We start from the raw sequence: 18,345 nt of genomic DNA, 5'->3' as shown, positions 1-18,345 counted from the left end.
TCCTTTGCGGCACCAGCCCCCTTTCCTCTGCTGCATCAGCCCCCCTTTCCTTTGCCGCATCAGCCCCCCTTTCCTTTGCCGTATCAGCCCCCTTTCCTTTGCCGTATCAGCCCCCTTTCCTTTGCCGTATCAGCCCCCTTTCCTTTGCCGTATCAGCCCCCTTTCCTTTGCCCCTTCAGCCCCCTTTCCTCTGCTGCATCAGCTCCCCTTTCCCTTGCTGGATCAGCCCCCTTTCCTCTGCCGCATCAGTCCCCTTTCCTTTGCTGCATCAGCCCCCTTTCCTCTGCTGCATCGCCCCCCTTTCCTCTGCCGCATCAGCCCCCTTTCCTCTGCTGCATCAGCCCCCCTTTCCTTTGCTGCATCAGCCCCCTTTCCTCTGCTGTATCAGCCCCCTTTCCTCTGCTGTATCAGCCCCCCTTTCCTCTGCTGCATCAGCTCCCCTTTCCTCTGCTGTATCAGCCCCCCCCCCCTTTCCCTTGCTGGATCAGCCCCCTTTCCTCTGCCGCATCAGCCCCCCTTTCCTTTGCTGCATCAGCCCCCCTTTAATCTGCTGTATCAGCCCCCTTTCCTTTGCCTCATCAGTCCCCTTTCCTCTGCTGCATCAGCCTCCTTTCCTTTGCGGCACCAGCCCCCTTTCGTCTGCCGCATCAGCCCCCCTTTCCTTTGCTGCATCAGCCCCCCTTTAATCTGCTGTATCAGCCCCCTTTCCTTTGCCCCATCAGTCCCCTTTCCTTTGTTGCATCAGCCCCCTCTCCTCTGCCGCATCAGCCCCCCTTTCCTTTGCTGCATCAGCCCCCCTTTAATCTGCTGTATCAGTCCCCTTTCCTTTGCCTCATCAGTCCCCTTTCCTCTGCTGCATCAGTCCCCTTTCCTCTGCTGCATCAGCCCCCTTTCCTCTGCTGCATCAGCCCCCTTTCCTCTGCTGCATCAGCCTCCTTTCCTTCGCGGCACCAGCCCCCTTTCCTCTGCCGCATCAGCCCCCCTTTCATCTGCCGCATCATTCCCCCCTTTCCTTTGCCACTTCATCCCCTCTTTCGTTTGCTGCATCATCCCCATTTCCTTTACCTCATCAGCCCCCTTTCCTCTGCCACATCAGCCCCCCTTTCCTCTGCCGCATCAGCCCTCATTTCCTTTACCTCATCAGCCCCCTTTCCTCTGCTGCATTAGCCCCCTTTCCTCTGCCGCATCAGCCCCCTTTCCTCTGTTGCATGAGCCCCCTTTCCTCTGCTGTATCAGCCCCCCTTTCCTTTGCTGGATCAGCCCCCTTTCCTTTGCCGCATCCAGCCCCCTTTCCTCTGCCGCATCAGCCCCCTTTTCTCTGCCGCATCAGCCCCCCTTTCCTTTACTGCATCAGCCCCCCTTTCCTTTGCTGCTTCAGCCCCCTTTCCTTTAGTGGATCAGCCACCCTTTCCTTTAGTGCATCAGCCCCCCTTTCCTTTGCTGCATCAGACCCCCTTTCCTTTGCTGCATCAGTCCCCTTTCCTTTGCTGCACCAGCCCCCCCTTTCCTCTGCTGCATCAGTCCCCCTTTCCTCTGCTGCATCAGCCCCCTTTCCTTTGCCGCGTCAGCCCCCTTTCCTCTGCCGCATCAGCCCCCCTTTCCTTTGATGCACCAGCCCCCTTTCCTTTGCTGCACCAGCCCCCTTTCCTTCGCTGCACCAGCCCCCTTTCCTCTGCTGCATCAGCCCCCCTTTCCTCTGCTGCATCAGCCCCCCTTTCCTCTGCTGCATCAGCCCCCCTTTCCTTTGCTGCATCAGCCCCCCTTTCATCTGCTGCATCAGCCCCCCTTTCCTTTGTTGCATCAGCCCCCCTTTCATCTGCTGCATCAGCCCCCTTTCCTTTGCCTCATCAGTCCCCTTTCCTTTAGTACATCAGCCTCCTTTCCTTTGCGGCACCAGCCCCTCTTTCCTTTGTTGCACCAGCCCCCCTTTCCTCTGCTGCATCAGCCCCCTTTCCTCTGCTGCATCAGCCCCCCTTTCCTTTGCTGCATCAGCCCCCCTTTCCTTTGCTGCATCAGCCCCCCTTTCATCTGCTGCATCAGCCCCCCTTTCCTTTGCTGCATCAGCTCCCCTTTCATCTGCTGCATCAGCCCCCTTTCCTTTGCCTCATCAGTCCCCTTTCCTTTAGTACATCAGCCTCCTTTCCTTTGCGGCACCAGCCCCTCTTTCCTTTGTTGCACCAGCCCCCCTTTCCTCTGCTGCATCAGCCCCCTTTCCTCTGCTGCATCGGCCCTCCTTTCCTCTGTCGCATCGCCCCCTTTCCTCTGTCGCATCAGCCCCCTTTCCTCTGTCGCATTAGCCCCCCTTTCCTCTGCCGCATCAGCCCCCTTTCCTCTGTCGCATCAGCCCCCCTTTCCTCTGCCGCATCAGCCGCCTTTCCTTTGCCTCATAAACCTCCTTTCCTTTGCCGCATCAGCCCCCCTTTCCTTTGCCGCATCATCCCCCTCTTTCCTTTGCCACTTCATCCCCTCTTTCATTTGCTGCATCATCCCCATTTCCTTTACCTCATCAGCCCCCTTTCCTTTGCTGCATCCAGCCCCCTTTCCTCTGCCGCATCAGCCCCCCTTTCCTTTAGTGCATCAGCCCCCCTTTCCTTCGCTGCATCAGCCCCCCTTTCCTTTGCTGCATCAGCCCCCTTTCCTTTGCTGCATCAGCCCCCCTTTCATCTGCTGCATCAACCCCCTTTCCTTTGCCCCATCAGTCCCCTTTCCTTTGATGCACCAGCCCCCTTTCCTCCGCTGCATCAGCCCCCTTTCCTCTGCTGTATCAGCCCCCCTTTCCCTTGCTGGATCAGCCCCCTTTCCTTTGCTGCATCAGCCCCCCTTTCCTTTGCTGCATCAGCCCCCCTTTCATCTGCTGCATCAACCCCCCTTTCCTTTGCCTCATCAGTCCCCTTTCCTTTGATGCACCAGCCCCCTTTCCTCTGCTGCATCAGCCCCCTTTCCTCTGCTGTATCAGCCCCCCTTTCCCTTGCTGGATCAGCCCCCTTTCCTTTGCGGCATCCAGCCCCCTTTCCTCTGCCGCATCAGCCCCCTTTTCTCTGCCGCATCAGCCCCCCTTTCCTTTAGTGGATCAGCCCCCCTTTCCTTTAGTGCATCAGTCCCCTTTCCTTTGCTGCATCAGTCCCCTTTCCTTTGCTGCATCAGCCCCCATTTCCTTTGCTGCGTCAGCCCCCTTTCCTCTGCCGCATCAGCCCCCCTTTCCTTTACTGCATCAGCCCCCCTTTCCTTTGCTGCTTCAGCCCCCCTTTCCTCTGCTGCATCAGCCCCCTTTCCTTTGATGCACCAGCCCCCCTTTCCTTTACTGCATCAGCCCCCCTTTCCTTTACTGCATCAGCCCCCTTTCCTTTGATGCACCAGCCCCCTTTCCTCTGCTGCATCAGCCCCCTTTTGTTTGCCACATCATCCCCCCCTTTCCTTTGCCACTTCATCCCCTCTTTCATTTGCTGCATCATCCCCATTTCCTTTACCTCATCAGCCCCCTTTCCTCTGCCGCATCAGCCCCCCTTTCCTCTGCTGCATTAGCCCCCTTTCCTCTACCGCATCAGCCCCCTTTCCTCTGCTGCATCACCCCCCTTTCCTTTACCTCATCAGCCCCCTTTCCTCTGCCACATCAGCCCCCTTTCCTTTGCTGCTTCAGCCCCCCTTTCCTTTGCTGCTTCAGCCCCCCTTTCCCTTGCTGCATCAGCCCCCTTTCCTTTGATGCACCAGCCCCCTTTCCTCTGCTGCACCAGCCCCCTTTCCTTTGCTGCATCAGCCCCCCTTTCCTTTGCTGCATCAGCCCCCCTTTCATCTGCTGCATCAACCCCCCTTTCCTTTGCCTCATCAGTCCCCTTTCCTTTGATGCACCAGCCCCCTTTCCTCCGCTGCATCAGCCCCCTTTCCTCTGCTGTATCAGCCCCCCTTTCCCTTGCTGGATCAGCCCCCTTTCCTTTGCGGCATCCAGCCCCCTTTCCTCTGCCGCATCAGCCCCCTTTTCTCTGCCGCATCAGCCCCCCTTTCCTTTAGTGGATCAGCCCCCCTTTCCTTTAGTGCATCAGTCCCCTTTCCATTGCTGCATCAGTGCCCTTTCCTTTGCTGCATCAGCCCCCATTTCCTTTGCCGCGTCAGCCCCCTTTCCTCTGCCGCATCAGCCCCCCTTTCCTTTACTGCATCAGCCCCCCTTTCCTTTGCTGCTTCCCATTTCCTTTACCTCATCAGCACCCTTTCCTTTGCTGCATCAGCCCCCTTTCCTTTGCTGCATCAGCCCCCTTTCCTCTGCTGCATCAGCCCCCTTTCATCTGCTGCATCAGCCCCCTTTCCTCTGCTGCATCAGCCCCCTTTCCTCTGCCGCATCAGCCCCCTTTCCTTTGCCGCATCAGCTCCCTTTCCTCTGCCGCATCAGCTCCCTTTCCTCTGCCGCATCAGCCCCTTTCCTCTGCCGCATCTGCCCTCTGTCCTTTGCCTCATTAGCCCCCTGTCCTTTGCCTCATTAGCCCCCTGTCCTTTGCCTCATTAGCCCCCTGTCCTCTGCTGCATCAGCCCCCTTTCCCCTGCTGCATCAGCACCCTTTCATCTGCCTCATCAGCACCCTTTCCTCTGCTGCATCAGCCCCCTTTCCTCTGCTGCATCAGCCCCCTTTCCCCTGCTGCATCAGCACCCTTTCCTCTGCTGCATCAGCACCCTTTCCTCTGCTGTATCACCCCCCCCCCTTCCCTTGCTGGATCAGCCCCCTTTCCTCTGCCGCATCAGCCCCCCTTTCCTCTGCCGCATCAGCCCCCCTTTCCTTTACTGCATCAGCCCCCCTTTAATCTGCTGTATCAGCCCCCTTTCCTCTGCTGCATCAGCCCCCTTTCCTCTGCCGCATCAGCCCCCTTTCCTCTGCCGCATCAGCCCCCTTTCCTCTGCCGCATCAGCCCCCCTTTCCTTTGCTGCACCAGCCCCCTTTCCTCTGCTGCATCAGCCCCCTTTCCTCTGCCGTATCAGCCCCCCTTTTGTTGCTGCATCAGCCCCCCTTTAATCTGCTGCATCAGCCCCCTTTCCTTTGCCTCATCAGCCTCCTTTCCTCTGCTGCATCAGGCCCCCTTTCCTCTGCCGCATCAGCGCCCCTTTCCTCTGCTGTATCAGCCCCCGTTCCTCTGCTGCACCAGCTCCCCTTTCCTCTGCTGCATCAGCTCCCCTTTCCTCTGCTGTATCAGCCCCCCCTTTCCCTTGCTGGATCAGCCCCCTTTCCTCTGCCGCATCAGCTCCCCTTTCCTTTGCTGCATCAGCCCCCCTTTAATCTGCTGTATCAGCCCCCTTTCCTTTGCCTCATCAGTCCCCTTTCCTTTGTTGCATCAGCCCCCTTTCCTCTGCTGCATCAGCCCCCCTTTCCTCTGCCGCATCAGCCCCCCTTTCCTTCGCTGCATCAGCCCCCCTTTCATTTGCCGTATCAGCCCCCTTTCCTTTGCCGTATCAGCCCCCTTTCCTTTGCCGTATCAGCCCCCTTTCCGTTGCCCCTTCAGCCCCCTTTCCTCTGCTGCATCAGCTCCCCTTTCCCTTGCTGGATCAGCCCCCTTTCCTCTGCCGCATCAGTCCCCTTTCCTTTGCTGCATCAGCCCCCTTTCCTCTGCTGCATCGCCCCCCTTTCCTCTGCCGCATCAGCCCCCTTTCCTCTGCTGCATCAGCCCCCCTTTCCTTTGCTGCATCAGCCCCCTTTCCTCTGCTGTATCAGCCCCCTTTCCTCTGCTGCATCAGCTCCCCTTTCCTCTGCTGCATCAGCCCCCTTTCCTTTGCCTCATCAGTCCCCTTTCCTTTAGTACATCAGCCTCCTTTCCTTTGCGGCACCAGCCCCCTTTCCTCTGCTGCATCAGCCCCCCTTTCCTTTGCCGCATCAGCCCCCCTTTCATTTGCCGTATCAGCCCCCTTTCCTTTGCCGTATCAGCCCCCTTTCCTTTGCCGTATCAGCCCCCTTTCCGTTGCCCCTTCAGCCCCCTTTCCTCTGCTGCATCAGCTCCCCTTTCCCTTGCTGGATCAGCCCCCTTTCCTCTGCCGCATCAGTCCCCTTTCCTTTGCTGCATCAGCCCCCTTTCCTCTGCTGCATCGCCCCCCTTTCCTCTGCCGCATCAGCCCCCTTTCCTCTGCTGCATCAGCCCCCCTTTCCTTTGCTGCATCAGCCCCCTTTCCTCTGCTGTATCAGCCCCCTTTCCTCTGCTGCATCAGCTCCCCTTTCCTCTGCTGCATCAGCTCCCCTTTCCTCTGCTGTATCAGCCCCCCCCTTTCCCTTGCTGGATCAGCCCCCTTTCCTCTGCCGCATCAGCCCCCCTTTCCTTTGCTGCATCAGCCCCCCTTTAATCTGCTGTATCAGCCCCCTTTCCTTTGCCTCATCAGTCCCCTTTCCTCTGCTGCATCAGCCTCCTTTCCTTTGCGGCACCAGCCCCCTTTCGTCTGCCGCATCAGCCCCCCTTTCCTTTGCTGCATCAGCCCCCCTTTAATCTGCTGTATCAGCCCCCTTTCCTTTGCCCCATCAGTCCCCTTTCCTTTGTTGCATCAGCCCCCTTTCCTCTGCTGCATCAGCCCCCCTTTCCTCTGCCGCATCAGCCCCCCTTTCCTTTGCTGCATCAGCCCCCCTTTAATCTGCTGTATCAGCCCCCTTTCCTTTGCCTCATCAGTCCCCTTTCCTCTGCTGCATCAGCCCCCTTTCCTCTGCTGCATCAGCCCCCTTTCCTCTGCTGCATCAGCCTCCTTTCCTTCGCGGCACCAGCCCCCTTTCCTCTGCCGCATCAGCCCCCCTTTCATCTGCCGCATCATTCCCCCCTTTCCTTTGCCACTTCATCCCCTCTTTCGTTTGCTGCATCATCCCCATTTCCTTTACCTCATCAGCCCCCTTTCCTCTGCCACATCAGCCCCCCTTTCCTCTGCCGCATCAGCCCTCATTTCCTTTACCTCATCAGCCCCCTTTCCTCTGCTGCATTAGCCCCCTTTCCTCTGCTGCATCAGCCCCCTTTCCTCTGTTGCATGAGCCCCCTTTCCTCTGCTGTATCAGCCCCCCTTTCCTTTGCTGGATCAGCCCCCTTTCCTCTGCCGCATCCTGCCCCCTTTCCTCTGCCGCATCAGCCCCCTTTTCTCTGCCGCATCAGCCCCCCTTTCCTTTGCTGCATCAGCCCCCTTTCCTCTGCTGCATCAGCCCCCTTTCCTCTGCTGCATCAGCCCCCTTTCATCTGCTGCATCAGCCCCCTTTCCTCTGCTGCATCAGCCCCCTTTCCTCTGCCGCATCAGCCCCCTTTCCTTTGCCGTATCAGCTCCCTTTCCTCTGCCGCATCAGCTCCCTTTCCTCTGCCGCATCAGCCCCTTTCCTCTGCCGCATTAGCCCCCTGTCCTTTGCCTCATTAGCCCCCTGTCCTTTGCCTCATTAGCCCCCTGTCCTCTGCATCATCAGCACCCTTTCCCCTGCTGCATCAGCACCCTTTCATCTGCCTCATCAGCACCCTTTCCTCTGCTGCATCAGCCCCCTTTCCTCTGCTGCATCAGCCCCCTTTCCCCTGCTGCATCAGCACCCTTTCCTCTGCTGCATCAGCACCCTTTCCTCTGCTGCATCAGCCCCCTTTCCTTTGCCTCATCAGCACCCTTTCCTCTGCTGCATCAGCCCCCTTTCCTCTGCTGCATCAGCCCCCTTTCTCTGCTTTGGCAGTACGCCCCCTTTGGCTCCAGGATATCTGTCATGCTCCTTGCGTTCCATGTTGAAGCCAGTGCAGGGTTTGTGCTCCTTGCATTTCATGTAATGACCAGAGCTTTCATGCACTGTTCATTTCTTGAGGGAAGGCAGATTACTCCGAAAGATTACATTTTGAAGGCGCAAGGGTTCCAGATCGGGTCTGGCTTTTGCACAAATCAATGAAACATAGTGGCCAAAAATGGCAAACTGAGAAGAGCTACATTTCAGGAAAAGTAGGAAGTCCTAAATTGGGACAGAGCCGTGAGGCTGTAGTTGGTAATGGCCTCCAAAGCTTCGGGATTAGCTGTGGGTGTCGCTGAAAACCATGGAACTGCAATGTCCACACGGACCATGCACACGTTTTTTTTGTTGGGTTTGTGTGAACAGAGAATTTTTTTTGCGTGACCCGAAGCATACAAAAAAAACGAAATCTCAGGGAAAAATTACATTTAAAGTGGCAAAACACCCCATTCCCATCCAACATTTCATTTTGAAAAAAATAAATAACGAAATTTGTAAAATGAAACTTAAGGTGGGAAAAGACCCCAAATGACTAATTCCGTCGCGTGGGTGAAATTGGCAGATTGGGCGAAATTTGACAGGAATCCGCCAATTTTCCTGCAGAGCGGAATGAGTCATTTTCGCCCAGGGAGAGGGGGGAGCACTGTCCGAGGAGAATAAGATATGCTGTGTTATGGAGAGTTCTCCGGAGCATCGCACGCCACTCGTGGCTGCTACCTGGGTGCAGTGAGGGCTGTAGGATTATGGTATGTGAGATCTACAAAAGTACATTCCCAATCATCCCGAAAAAAGGCTTGTAGGCCCACTCCTGAAATAAAAACACCTTCAACCTGGAGGATCGGCCTCCTGTTTATCGGCAAAGTCATCGAGAAAGTACTTAACCAACGATTTACAAAAATCGAGCAATTTTGCCGCTCCGGGATTACCAATCTGGGTTTCACCCCAAATGCAGCAGTGAAACAGAAACGATACAGGTGGTCAAAAAAACCCTTCAGATTATTGATAAAAAGCACTTGTGCTTACTAGTTCTCCTGGACCTCTGTTGCTTTCAACATAGTCGCACATCACACCCTACTCAGCTTCCTTGCACATAGGATGGGCTTCTCTGGCTCTGTCCTTGACATCCTACCTCTCGGCAGACTCCAGGCTGTCCAGGTGAGCTCTCTCTAGTCTGAATGCAGCCACGAGACCTGTGGAGTCCCCCAGGGTTCTTTCTCCATCTGGTCGTCTTTAATCTCCTTACTCCTAGATGATCCCAACAGCATGATACATCAGTGTACAGATGATACACAGTTGTACCTAAAACTTGACCACAAGATACTGTTAGCCTTTACTCATGCCTTGCAACCATTCAAGTGTGCCTACTTTAAGCGTATCCCAGCAAGACTGAATTCATACCACGGGCCACCCCTCTAAGTAGGACCCCGCGCAAAGATTGCTGGATGAAATGCACTTTAACGGGCTCGACCCTTATCCACTCAGCAATATCTTTAGGCTTCATTGTGGAAAACAGTCTATCCTTCCGACAGCTCATCATGAAAAGGGATTGATTTCCGATGTCTCCACTCAACAAGATACAGCCCTTCCTGCTGCCGTAGGACTTCCAAATGCTGGCGCAGGCCCTATTGTTCTTGCAGATCAATGGGGGTAACTTCATCCTTGCAGGGTTCCCAATTGCTCACCTGGCCCCCATCAAAGTGGTCGTGGCACCACAACTCGCTTCATGACTGGCTCTAGGAAATTTGACCACATCACCTTCACTTTAGACGACTTACACTGGATCACATACCTTACCTACAAGGCAACCAAGCCTGATACGCCTGCATTCCTGACCAACAAAAGAAAAAACATCAGGGAGGCACATGGCTATCTCACTGTAAAACCATTACCAGACTAGAAACTAGATTGGCTCGCAAGGAGAACACTGGGAAGCAGTCCTTCTCGTGCTGCAGCCCCCTGGAACGCCATCCCGGCGGCAATCCGGACTGCGCCAAGTCTCCTTCAGTTTAGGAAAGAACTGAAGACCTGGCTCTTCCAGCACCCACCTAGGTGTAGTCTGGATTCGGGATATCTTGTTCACAGTCCCACCCGTTTGTTATACTTTATTTTTACTTGATAACTTTTTAAATTCTCACTGCCAATGTTTTGCTCTGTGACCTCTTCAGCCCTCCATTGTCCCCGAGCTAGGTTTATAATATTATAGTAGCCAAAGACTTTACATTTTCAGCGATGGTTCCTTATTGCTGACTAAGCTGTACATTTGTCTGGCATATCTTGTGAGCGGGCAATATGTGGGGCCAGCGACTGACAAGGTCTCCTTTCTCTCTTCCAGATTATGAAGAATAGGCGCCCAGTGCACCTTTGGGTAAAGTATCGCAGCTTCATCCCGCTTCACTGTTAGCACCCTGCTTGTGGGCTGTGAGCGCATAATATCAATGCACGAGGCATGCTGTCATCAACCCATCAACACACCCCCTCCATTCCCAAGGACGGTCGCTCCTGCGCAATTTATGTTTTTAGTCACTTCCTCTTATATCCACTCAAGGACATGGTTTGCACATTTTAGCATTAGTGAAAGATGCCTTCTGGCCCCACGCAGACAAAGTGCAATCAGCCTGCCAAGAAGAAAATATGTACAGTATTGTCAGCAGCTCTGCAAACTTTACTCGGCACCCATGCAGCAGGTGTGCCATGAGCAGCAGCAGTGCAAACGTTACTTATCACACATGCAGCAACCTTTACTCAGCACACATGCAGCAGGTGTGCCATGGGCAGCAGCAGTGCAACCTTTAATCAGCAAACATGCAGCAGGTGTTCCGTGGGCTGCAGCAGTGCAAACGTTACTCAGTACACATGGCAGAGGTGCCATGGGCAGCAGCAGTGCAACCTTTACTCAGTACACATGCAGCAGGTGTGCCATGGGCAGCAGCAGTGCAAACATTACTCAGCACACATGCAGCAGGCGTGCCATGGGCAGTAGCAGTGCAAACTTTACTCCGCACACACGCAGCAGGTGTGCCATGGGCAGCAGCAGTGCAACCTTTACTCAGTACACATGCAGCAGGTGTTCCATGGGCAGCAGCACTGCAAACTTTGCTCTGCACACATGCAGCAGGTGTGCCATGGGCAGCAGCAGTGCAACCTTTAATCAGCACACATGCAGCAGGTGTGCCATGGGCAGCAGCAGTGCAAACGTTACTCAGTACACATGAAGCAGGAGTGCCATGGGCAGCAGCAGTGCAACCATTACTCAGTACACATGGCAGTGGTGCCATGGGCAACAGCAGAGCAGTGCAACCTTTAATCAGTACACATGGCATCGGTGCCATGGGCAGCAGCAGTGCAAACATTACTCAGCACACATGCAGCAGGCGTGCCATGGGCAGCAGCAGTGTAAACTTTACTCCGCACACACGCAGCAGGTGTGCCATTGGCAGCAGCAGTGCAACCTTTACTCAGTACACATGCAGCAGGTGTTCCATGGGCAGCAGCACTGCAAACTTTGCCCTGCACACATGCAGCAGGTGTGCCATGTGCAGCAGCAGTGCAAACGTTACTCAGCACACATGTAGCAGGCATACCATGGGCAGCAGCAGTGCAAACTTTACTATGCACACATGCAGCAGGTTTGCCATGGGCAGCAGCAGTGCAACCTTTACTTAGTATGCATGCAGCAGCTGTGCCATGGGCAGCAGAAATGCAACCTTTACTCAGCACACACGCATCTGGTGTGCCATGGGCAGCAGCACTGCAAACTTTACTCTGCACACATCCAGCAGGTGTGCCATGGGCAGCAGCACTGCAAACTTTAGTCTGCACACATGCAGCAGGTTTGCCATAGGCAGCAGCACTGCAAACCTTACTCAGCACACATGCAGCAGGTGTGCCATAGGCAGCAGCAGTACAACCTTTACTCAGCACACACACAGCTGGTGTGCCATGGGCAGCAGCACTGCAAACTTTACTTAGGACACATGCAGCATGTGTGCCATGGGCAGCAGCAGTGCAACCTTTAGTCAGCACACATGCAGCAGGTGTGCCATTGGCAGCAGCAGTGCAACCTTTACTCAGTACACATGCAGCAGGTGTTCCATGGGCAGCAGCACTGCAAACTTTGCCCTGCACACATGCAGCAGGTGTGCCATGTGCAGCAGCAGTGCAAACGTTACTCAGCACACATGTAGCAGGCATACCATGGGCAGCAGCAGTGCAAACTTTACTATGCACACATGCAGCAGGTTTGCCATGGGCAGCAGCAGTGCAACCTTTACTTAGTATGCATGCAGCAGCTGTGCCATGGGCAGCAGAAATGCAACCTTTACTCAGCACACACGCATCTGGTGTGCCATGGGCAGCAGCACTGCAAACTTTACTCTGCACACATCCAGCAGGTGTGCCATGGGCAGCAGCACTGCAAACTTTAGTCTGCACACATGCAGCAGGTTTGCCATAGGCAGCAGCACTGCAAACCTTACTCAGCACACATGCAGCAGGTGTGCCATAGGCAGCAGCAGTACAACCTTTACTCAGCACACACACAGCTGGTGTGCCATGGGCAGCAGCACTGCAAACTTTACTTAGGACACATGCAGCATGTGTGCCATGGGCAGCAGCAGTGCAACCTTTAGTCAGCACACATGCAGCAGGTGTGCCATTGGCAGCAGCAGTGCAACCTTTACTCAGTACACATGCAGCAGGTGTTCCATGGGCAGCAGCACTGCAAACTTTGCCCTGCACACATGCAGCAGGTGTGCCATGTGCAGCAGCAGTGCAAACGTTACTCAGCACACATGTAGCAGGCATACCATGGGCAGCAGCAGTGCAAACTTTACTATGCACACATGCAGCAGGTTTGCCATGGGCAGCAGCAGTGCAACCTTTACTTAGTATGCATGCAGCAGCTGTGCCATGGGCAGCAGAAATGCAACCTTTACTCAGCACACACGCATCTGGTGTGCCATGGGCAGCAGCACTGCAAACTTTACTCTGCACACATCCAGCAGGTGTGCCATGGGCAGCAGCACTGCAAACTTTAGTCTGCACACATGCAGCAGGTTTGCCATAGGCAGCAGCACTGCAAACCTTACTCAGCACACATGCAGCAGGTGTGCCATAGGCAGCAGCAGTACAACCTTTACTCAGCACACACACAGCTGGTGTGCCATGGGCAGCAGCACTGCAAACTTTACTTAGGACACATGCAGCATGTGTGCCATGGGCAGCAGCAGTGCAACCTTTTTTTGAGATGCATGCATCAGGTGTACCGTAGGCAGCCACAGTGCAATTGTCCGTCACACAAACACAGTTGCTATCAAAGGGAACGCAGCAGCGTAGACTTCCCTCATTCTCACACAGAACAAGCACACTACACAGAGAAGCAGGGCAGTTTTCCATCACAGAACAGTTAGTGCATGTGCAGTGGCAGCATGCTCTACACGTGCACCCGTGCTTTCCCAGGTAAAGCGACTCAGGTGTGGAACAGTTTACCGATGCAATTGAGGAAAGAGAAGAACTACACAACAGTTAGGAAAGCATTGAAAACAAACATGTTTTAGGAAAGGAACTGACCATTAGGACCATTAGTAGGAAATAGGTAGCAACTGACGTCCTGTCTATTGTGTATGTCTGCCTCTAAATGTGTGCACCCCGATGCCTGCAGGCTGTTCGTCGCGATACAAATAAATAAATAGAAATAAATGTCAGGGAAGGTAAAGACGGCAGATAGTGGCCTTTGGTGTAAGGATGAAAATGATATGCAACCTCTGTGGAGAAAGGCAAAAGTAATCACAGCAAACATAACATGTGTATCCGTGGAGCACACATTCCCCCTAAAGGGGCATCTTGGCGCTATTGACAGATAACACATGTTTGTTGATACCCAACTTAATGGCACTGATTTTATCAATCTCGGAAAGATGAAGTGCGGATTGGACCTGCTGGGATTCGAACCTGTGATCTTGAGATTAAACACAGAACCCTGTAGTAGATACATTAGTCCAATGAGCCACAGACCCAGCCAGGACAACAGAAAGCATGATCGAGAACATGGTATAGAAGCAAACAATCTGGATAAGAGCGAACAGCTCTTATAGGGTCTGTATCATGGAATGGCACCGGCAATGGTGCGTCAATTCAATATTGCAAGACTCCTCATCCACCCACATCCACACCCTGGACTGATATCTTAAAGGAAATGTACATCTGCGCCTAGAAAACTACTAAAAAACTAGAAACACAAAATGTGTAAGTCCACACTACAAGAGGTTACTAGCCAGAATCCAAACTAGATGGGAAACTGCAAATCATAGAAGACAGGGAAGAGAGCACTAAGTAGGGGACGGGAGGATAGCTCAGTGGCAATGTGTTTATCGGGGAAGCAAAATAGCACAGAACAATGCAGGTTTTAATCCCAGTCACCCGGGAGGATAGCTGAGGGGCAATGTGTTTATTTAAAACAGCACAGAGCAATGCAGGTTTGAATCCCAGTCCCCCACTTAGAGACTGCTCTCCGGTCTTATGCACGTTATAAAAGATTAATTAAAGGGGAAGTTCACTCAAAAATTCTATTGTCTCAAAAGATGGGCCATATTAAAAAATATGTTTAAAGAAAGTTATATGTTAAATTCTGAGCAAATGAGGCTCAAAGTAAAAGATTTCAAGCACTAGGCGGCATCCATTTTGTGAAATGAATGAGCACCAGATTCCGGCACAGGCAAGTGCACAACAGTGATTAAAGGTGCAAAACTGGCCACACATAAGCCTTGAATGCAAGCGTGGCTAAGGTGAGCTGTATGCAACCTTTGTGTCTCTTGAGGGTGGAGAATTGTCTGCTGCTTTAACTATTGCAGGCCTCATTAGAAGTTTGGTGGTAACAATAAAAAAAAAGCATATTTGGAATTACTGCAGGTTTTACCACTCCTCTAAACTATGAGTTTATTTTACACTTCACCTCCAATCCTTTGGGTGGAAGTAATTAACCCCACACAAAAACACGAATGGATATGATATTACCGCATACAGCATTTCCACATGGACTATAGGACCTCAAAATGAGAAAAGACTATGCTGTAACAGCAAACGAGTTTGGCGATATTCTTGCTAAACTTAGTGAGGCAAAGGGGAGAACGAGTTTTTTGTGCAGAACCTTCAAAATAACTTTGCAAGGCTTAAACCAGGTGTGAGAGCCTGAGGCCTGGTGTTTTGCCTCTTTGAATTGCTGTAACTACTTGCTTTATTTTAAAGCATAATCTGAAAACTGCAACTTGAACCATTTCAAATGACACTCAAATTACATTAGCTTAGGGACTAGAATACTAACTGAGTTATGCCTTAGAAGCAGTTCACTATCTGCGGAAAAAGATCCCAAAATCTCTGAACAGTTTAACCAAACCTCTAAAGGAAAAAGGGAACATACTGCATAAAAAACCTGTGCAAATGATATAAAATGGGATTTCCCTATGCAATGCTTAAAATAAAAAATCAATTACATTAACCTACACACAGTGTATTTCTTTATTTTCTATGGTGACGATTACTTAGAAAGATACACAGTTATAGGTCTGCCCTAAACAGAAACAATGACCAGGTTGAAATAAAGTCCTGGGAGGCTAGCTCAGCGGAAACGTGATCGCCTTGGAAGCAAAACGACATGAAGCAACACTGGTTTGATCCCCTGGTCCGCGCTTAGACACCTCTGGGTATTTAAGCGTGTTATAAATACGCAACTTAGACCAACAAAAAAAAAATGTACGCAACTAACAAACAATTCCTGTAACAGCGCTTCGATGCTCGCGGGCTGTGTGAGTGCTTTAAAAATGGCAATAAGTAAAAGTTCCTCTATCTTACAATGTCCGTTCGATGACAATGGTGTACATTATGACTGCCCTCCCTTTGCCCCATTCACTACAGGAACTGCACAAACCAAACCATATGTATTCAGAAGACTGCCAGGGCTTTAACTGGGGTGAAGACTCGAGGTGGCAGGGTGTAGGTGGTCTAATGATTCACAAAACAGTATTTTGAGACAGAGCCTAAGGAATCAATGGCACGGCCTAAGAATCCCAATTAGGCGAGGAACCTTTAAACGACTTGTGATCAATGTAATTAAAGAAGTGGCCTCATAGACACGGTCACATTTTTGTAGGCATGAAATGGGGCAAAATCTATTTTGAAACATGTTTTAATAGAATTAACCAGCAGTCAAAACATTGACTAAAAAACTGTTTTTAAATCTAGAATGAAAGTAAACCTAAATAGGCCAACAAAGGTTCCAGTACATCAGTTCTTTGGAGAACATCCATGATTTCTATGTATCAATTAATGTCATTCACTTGTTCTAATGGCAACATTTCAGTATAAAAATATGATGCAATATCACACAATTGTGTATTCTGTTTTACTTTCAGAGTACTACAAAACAAATAACCTAACTGCAAATGTATAACACAGATGATTTGTCTCTAAACATGGACTGATACTGACATCTATTGGGCAAGTGCAGTATTGTCATGTACGTTTCCATTGCCTTTTGGTGTGTAGGGAAATCAGATCCAGAGCGAGTCCTCTAAAGCCTTAGAGGCGGCATTTCTTCTTCTTAGGCCCAGTTTTTAAGTAGCAGACACTTCCACGATTCCCTCCCTGCACACTGGTCCAATATATCACATGCCACACGCCTTTCTCTGCCAGCAGATAAATTAAAAACATTCTCTGAAAATGCTGTAAGTAGCACAAACGCTATGGGGGGTGGAGGGTTGTACATCCGCAAACATCACCGAAAATACTGTACTGTTGATGACGACTGTCTCCACACAGGAGTGGTTGCACGTACACAATGTTTCTAGTGCACTGTTTGGTCACCACAATTTGATCACTATATCATCATATATAAATGGGGGATGAGGTATTCAGGGGTGAGACACAGAGAGGAAGGGGGCGGTAATGGCATGAGGAATTGGGGTATGGCGTGGGAAGCCCCCATTTGAAGAACGAAGACAACGATTGAATGTCAACAATGAAAGTGCCGTGACCAAACATTCCGCTTTGAACATTGTGGGGCGGGGGAAGCAGCCCAGAACCCTTCTTTCAGTTACTGCTGCCCTCCTGCTGTGCATTTCACATAGTGGGGGCACGCTGCAGTAATGGACAGCCGTGCGGTGGTGCATTTGGCCTCTATGTGGAGCACCTCAGAGATGTTGGAGTTCAGGCTGCCGCAGTGAGGAGAGGCGAGCCTTGCCCATAGAGCCACATGTTCTGTCAGGTGTGTGTCATGCTTGAAGTGCTGGCAGCTGCCTGCATCCTAAGTGATGTAAAGTCAGGAAGCGACTGGGTTGACGGAGAGTGTAGGTGTTGTAACATCATCTCTCTAATGCTGTTCTCTCTGTGGTGTCTTGGTTGTCTTGTCTCTTGTAGGCTTCCAGCCCTGCTGAAGCAGCATTTGATTGGCTGCCATTGGTCTTCAGGGCGGTGATCGATGCCATGAATCCTTGGGACTGTGGTGGTGCTGCCGTCTAGCGAACACATGCCTTCTGTCTACGCACCCACTTTGGCCAACTTGGAGCGCTGTTACCATCTCTACTTTGGGACCTTCCTCCGTCTTTTGACAATTCAAACTCTTCAATCCCAACCCCCACATTAGTGTGGCGCGTACACACTGGCAGTGAGTGAGGCCTGTATGTCAAAAAGTTCTGTCTAGTGCTGCACCACTTCTCACCACCCTTCGTGCGGCGTACACACACGCGCGCAGGACATCGAACAGCCGAATACAGCTGCCTCCTACAGGGAATCCATAAAAAAGACACACACACCTGCCAGGAGGAGACTTAGCTCGGAGAGTGCGCTTTACAAATGACCCACTCCACTCACACTCAGTCATGAATTGCAAGCGGTTGTGTTTTTTCTTCTATCCAGCGGCCAGTGCCATGTTTTACCAGGATCCACTAGAGCACATTGATTTTGCTCTGTGCAGAAAAGCCCTAACCTAATATTAGTCTGATTTAAAATCAAAATGAACTGCAATGAAATAAGTGTATTTACGTATATGTGAAATTAAATCAATTGATCCTCTGATTACTGAATAATTTATGTCATGTAATAACGTATCTCAGGACCTTTCCATCCTATTGAACCCATGGTCTTACTGCACAGTAATATCCTCTGCCCTCGCTGCGCATTCATGGGTATTTGCCTCCTTCATTAGAGTGGAGATCCCAGCACTTCAGAGGTGATAGCCTTAACCTTCAGTTTAAGGACACTCCGTGCGCCCTTCAATAGAGGGGAGATCCCCGCTCCTTTGAGTAGAGAGAAGATCGCCACCCGACCTTTCAGTAGTTGGGAGAGCCCTATCCTGTAGTACATGGGTGGAAGGGGTGTTACTAGGAGTGATCGAAGATATCTACGCTTACGTACAGATGAGAGGAGATATCTTCCCTTGAGGAGTGAGGAGATCCACGCCCTCGAGTAGAGGGACTATCACGGCCTAAAACAATATCCAATTTCCTGGGTGGAGATGATTCTCTCCATGGTGAGTAGACCCATTTAAGCCCTTCTCTAAAGCCTTCAATCACTGCGGACGTGGAAAAGCACCGGGTAGATGGTGTCTTTCCATAAGCAGTAATTGCTGCTCGTTTCGCTTTCATGGAGAAAAATGAACAATCCGA

The 18,345-nt window shown here is 51.8% G+C and overlaps 1 protein-coding gene across 2 annotated transcripts in view; it reads left to right on the top strand.

Annotated features, from left to right (window-relative positions):
• LOC138503275 (uromodulin-like) overlaps nt 1–17,755 on the top strand; it is a 194,545-nt gene extending 176,790 nt beyond the window's left edge. Inside the window, exons 8-9 of one of the 2 annotated variants that reach the window (XM_069622878.1) lie at nt 10,023–10,055; nt 17,099–17,755. In XM_069622878.1, coding sequence (XP_069478979.1) covers nt 10,023–10,036 — 14 coding nt within the window. In that variant the 3' untranslated portion in view covers nt 10,037–10,055; nt 17,099–17,755. The remainder of the gene's footprint in view (nt 1–10,022; nt 10,056–17,098) is intronic. The other variant, XM_069622877.1, reaches the window with a different exon arrangement.
• The last annotated feature ends 590 nt before the right edge of the window (nt 17,756–18,345 follow it).

This window comes from Ambystoma mexicanum, chromosome 11 (genome assembly GCF_040938575.1).
Source record: "Ambystoma mexicanum isolate Mex_15411 chromosome 11, UKY_AmexF1_1, whole genome shotgun sequence".
NCBI classification, from domain to species: Eukaryota; Metazoa; Chordata; class Amphibia; order Caudata; family Ambystomatidae; genus Ambystoma; species Ambystoma mexicanum.
This window is presented reverse-complemented; position numbering and strand designations above follow the sequence as displayed.